Genomic DNA, 4,297 nt, shown 5'->3' with positions numbered 1-4,297 from the left:
GGCGGCTGTAGGTGTATCGAAATCATCGCCATCTTCACCATCGATGATTTCCTCAGCTAACCACTCATCTCGCAGGTAGCGCTTGAATGGTGCCATCACCCCTACGTCCAAGGGTTGACAAACTGACGTCGCATTCGGAGGTAAGGGACACAACAGACTTCCCAACTCATCGTGAACAATCGTGTAGGACTCGAAGTTGTCCAGAAGAATGACCGACGGCTCATCGATGGCATCGGCAAGGACAGATCGAAGGTATGCTCTCCACACAGTGTTGTTCATCCATGCCTTCTCCTGAACTGCATAGAAATGACCTCGAGTGTACGTACGAAAATCATTCGATGCAATGCGGCCGCCCGGGGAGCCACGAATGATGAACAGGATCGGAAGCTTGGTGCCATCAGCCTTGACAGTAAGAACCGCAGTCATGCGAAGTGAATGCTTTTCCCCCGTAGCGATCTTTGGCTCACCACCTTTGACTGACCAGATATACTTCGGCGGCATATCGTAGTAGAACCCCGTTTCATCCACGTTGTACACGGCATCAGGACCAAACCCATGGTACGCCCGATGGTACATCTCGGCAAACTCATCACGTGTGTTCTCTAGGTCCATCGTCTTGTGCTTGCGTGTGGATGAACGTTGGCGTGTAAATCCTTTGCGTATCATGAACCTCTGCAAAAGGCGTAGCAGTGCATCGTATCCAGCTCCAGGCTTCTTTTGGGAGAGGTAGGCACGAAGCCACCCGGGCTCATGTCGTTTGATCCACTTGATGGCGTGGGTCATAGTCAGCGCCCGCTCTTGAGCACGCATCTCGTTAACGAAATCAACAAGACTGTCGTGGTCTGGAAAACTTTCCCGTCGTCCGCCTGGTTGGATCTTCTTTTTCTTCTTGTTTCCTTCGTAAGCGAGGATTTCTTCTCGATTCTTAGCCCAGGAGCAAATAGTCTCGCGTGGAATACCAGTAGCTTAAGCCGCATTGGTGGGATTCATGGTGTCTAAAATGCCCAGCATGTTGATTCTGGTTGACATCGCATACGATCGCTTCGGAGCACGTTGCGTGGATAGCATTTTTGATTTCCAAATGGCTTTTAGTTGCATTTTTTTTTAATTTTATTACGCGAGCGGGAAAGTATTTGTTTCCGCCAATTAGCCTTCGTTATTATTTTATTTCATTGGTATTGGTCAATATTAGAGTTGTACCTTTTTGAACTTCGTTTGGTGAACCATTCCGTCGTTCCCTGTAATTATCAAAATCCCAAACCATCGCAATGATCGACTATTTCGATATTAGATCGGCATCTCGCAAATAGACCGAGTTGATGCGTAACATACCTCCAATATGATCAGTTTATACAGGTCTATCACTAAATATTTAATTATAGAGCGATACATGAGTCGACACGTGTGTCCAATTTTTATTGGATGCCGCCAAATTTCACGCGCCACTTCCAGCGTGCTCCACTACACACACATCACATACATCACTATCGAATTTGACACGCGATGGTTCTCAACATTAACTCCATGCTTGAGCGCTTGCACGTGCAAAGCGTCTCTGACCAGCTCTACCTGGAAGAGTGCTACGATGTCTACGGCGACGTCGTGGCTGAGGAGAACGACACCACGACGTACAACAATCCCGTAATCGATCGCGTCATTGAAGACAGCGGTGTTGACGGGTTTCGCACGGTGACCAACTTTACCCCCGACGAGTTCGACACCATTTGGAGCGTCGTTGAGATGGCTCTCCAAGCGCGCTGGCACGACGGCCGGGGCCGCAGGCCCTTGTCAACGCCGAAGGATGCCCTCTTCATGACCTTGGTCATTCTGAAGTACTATCAAACGTGGCAGAAGCATGCCCTGGACTTTGACATTAATGCCCCAACACTCGAGAAAATGATAATACGTGTGGTCGACGTTATCTCTCCAATTATCTACGCCCATTTCGTCACGATGCCAACCATGGAGGCCCTGCGTGAACACGACACGACGTTCCGAAACTACCCGTATGCGAAGTACGCAACCGACATCAAGTTCCAACCATCCCACCGTCCGTCCGGCCGCTTCGGGGACCAAAAACACTACTTCAGAGGCAAGCATAAGCTCTACGGACTCAAGATCGAAGCATCGGTTTCTGCGCAAGGTCTGCTCGTGGATATGGGTCGCCACGAACCTGGATCGGTTGCCGACCTCACAATGTTCCGCAAGCGGCTGGATGTGCACGTAACGAATCTGAAGAAGACACCTACGGAAGCAACCGTGAATGACAATGGTGAGCTCTTCCAAGCATTCTCAACCATGTGGGTGAGCTCTTCCAAGCATTCTCAACCATGTGGGTACTTGTAGACACCTGACTGCGTCGGTTCGCGCCATCCACCCAAAGAAGCGTCCGTCGAATGGTGCCCTTGACCGGCCTGACCTCGAGCGTACTCGGCGGTCTCCTCTGATCGCGTCATCGTCGAAAACTTCTTCGGTCGCGTCTGCACGCTGTGGAAGATTTCCTACAGCACCTTTTTTTGGGGCGAGAAAATATACGATGGCATTCAACGACTCACCTTCGCGTTGACCAATTTCCATGTTGGGCACATGCCCCTTCGGGACGACGACCTCCATCAGTACCGTGCGGTTCTTGCTCGATACGCGCGCATGGCGGAGAAGAGATCGCAGCGTGCAGCGACACAACGCCGCTACGTCCACCGTCGTGCAGAGAGACTCGCGACTGAGTCGATGCGTTCTTCTTTGGTTGCCCGTGGCGCTTTCCTCTGTCCAACCGTCAACACCCGCCGCTAGAATAAATGGCAATTTACACTTGGTATTTGTATACCAAAAAAACATTTTTGCATACAAAATTCAAGATTAAATATAATATGTATTTTATATTTTCAGCATGCTTGTTTCTGATCGATGATCTTGTTTTGAGCAATCATAGAGCTCCATTGGAAATAGCTGAATCTATTCCTCACTGCCAAGTCTTTCTTCCAAGCGTCGATCCCTGACTAGAAGAGTATGTCAATAGGTAGATGCAAACGTCTTTCGTGTGACGTAGTGTCCTTCACAAACTCAAAGCCGAATTCGGAGATACATCGGTATTTCCTATTGTACTCTAACTTGACTGTACTGTATAAGCTCCTTGTTCTTGATTAATCGCTATTGTGCATTCGTGTCTGCTTATGATCGCTCGGTGGATGGGCTATTCATTCTGGAGTACCACTCTGGTCACACCACTCACATTGATTGGCGGAATTATTTAAAAACTTTGGTCATTTTTGCATCTGATTGGCTGTTTGGAAAGCGCAAGATCTCAGCTTTGATTGGGTACTTTGTGCTCCTTTCAATTAGCTCCACTTCAAAATTTATGGCGCCGAACGCGACGCACACCAACTTCAGAAATTGCATAAACTTCCGCCACACATTCAAAACACAATATTTCTTGCTGTGCACAAGTCCTAACGCACTACTACCTTGCTACTATGCCACCACTGCCTCTGCTTGCCCCACCGAGTCCTCCCACGCCACCACGGCAGACCCGAAACCTTTCCGACGTCGAACGACGCAGCGCCTGCTACAGCTGTCTGTGAACGGATCTTTGCCTCCTGAGGCTCTACGTCACATTGCTCTAGAGTATAAGTGTCATCGCAGCACCGCATCTCGCGTATGGCAACGAGGCCAAGCCTCCACCACCTCGGGTCATCTCTTGGCCGACTTGGCGTCCAAAATAAAAGGTGCGCTCTGCAGGAGGAACTTCTGGAGTCCATGGCCGAGCACGCCGCACGCCAATCGAGCTTGGTCGTAAACTGACGTCAACAGTGACGTCTGTTCTGATTGGTCGATAACCCTATGACGCCACTGGAGTGACGTCGTTACATTCTCCCCTGGTTATCGACTTCGCCGCTAGTATCTTCGCCCGCAGATCTTGAACCAGGCGCTTGAAATGGGAAACATGTTTGATGTCCCGCTCAAGTTCCCAGGTCGATTCGTAATCGGGCAAGCCATGCCACTTGACGAGGATTTCTTTCTTGCGGTTGAACTGCCATTGCTTCAGCAGCTCTTCGAGGATGAAGACTTCGTGGCCACTGTCGTCCAAAAGCATTGGAGTCGCTTTGGGTATGGGTCGGTTGGTAAACCGATCCGTTTGGCCTGGGCACTTCTTCAGTCGATCGACATTGAAGACGTTGTGAAGACGCTTCATGCTCTTAGGCAACTCCAACTTCATAACATTCGGGTTGATGACTTGTATGATCTTAAAGGGACCAATGAACTTCGGTACTAACTTTGGTTTCTCATCCTTGTTCACCAA

General features: G+C 49.5%; 2 protein-coding genes across 2 annotated transcripts; one reads left to right on the top strand and one right to left on the bottom strand.

Annotated features, from left to right (window-relative positions):
• Positions 1-1,503: 1,503 nt before the first annotated feature.
• H257_09974 (hypothetical protein) lies at positions 1,504-2,790 on the top strand (the record flags this gene model as incomplete). The annotated part of the gene is made up of 3 exons (XM_009836371.1): positions 1,504-2,300; positions 2,347-2,478; positions 2,508-2,790. The coding sequence occupies 3 exons, from the start codon at positions 1,504-1,506 to the stop codon at positions 2,788-2,790; spliced, it is 1,212 nt and encodes a 403-aa protein (XP_009834673.1).
• An 897-nt stretch (positions 2,791-3,687) lies between these two features.
• On the bottom strand, positions 3,688-4,189 carry H257_09973 (hypothetical protein; the record flags this gene model as incomplete). The annotated part of the gene is made up of 2 exons (XM_009836370.1): positions 3,688-3,794; positions 3,865-4,189. 2 exons carry the CDS (start codon positions 4,187-4,189, stop codon positions 3,688-3,690), a joined length of 432 nt encoding a protein of 143 aa, XP_009834672.1.
• Between the last annotated feature and the right edge of the window lie 108 nt (positions 4,190-4,297).

The sequence above is a fragment of the Aphanomyces astaci genome, assembly GCF_000520075.1.
Source record: "Aphanomyces astaci strain APO3 unplaced genomic scaffold supercont1.25, whole genome shotgun sequence".
Taxonomy (NCBI): Eukaryota; Oomycota; class Saprolegniomycetes; order Saprolegniales; family Verrucalvaceae; genus Aphanomyces; species Aphanomyces astaci.
This window is presented reverse-complemented; position numbering and strand designations above follow the sequence as displayed.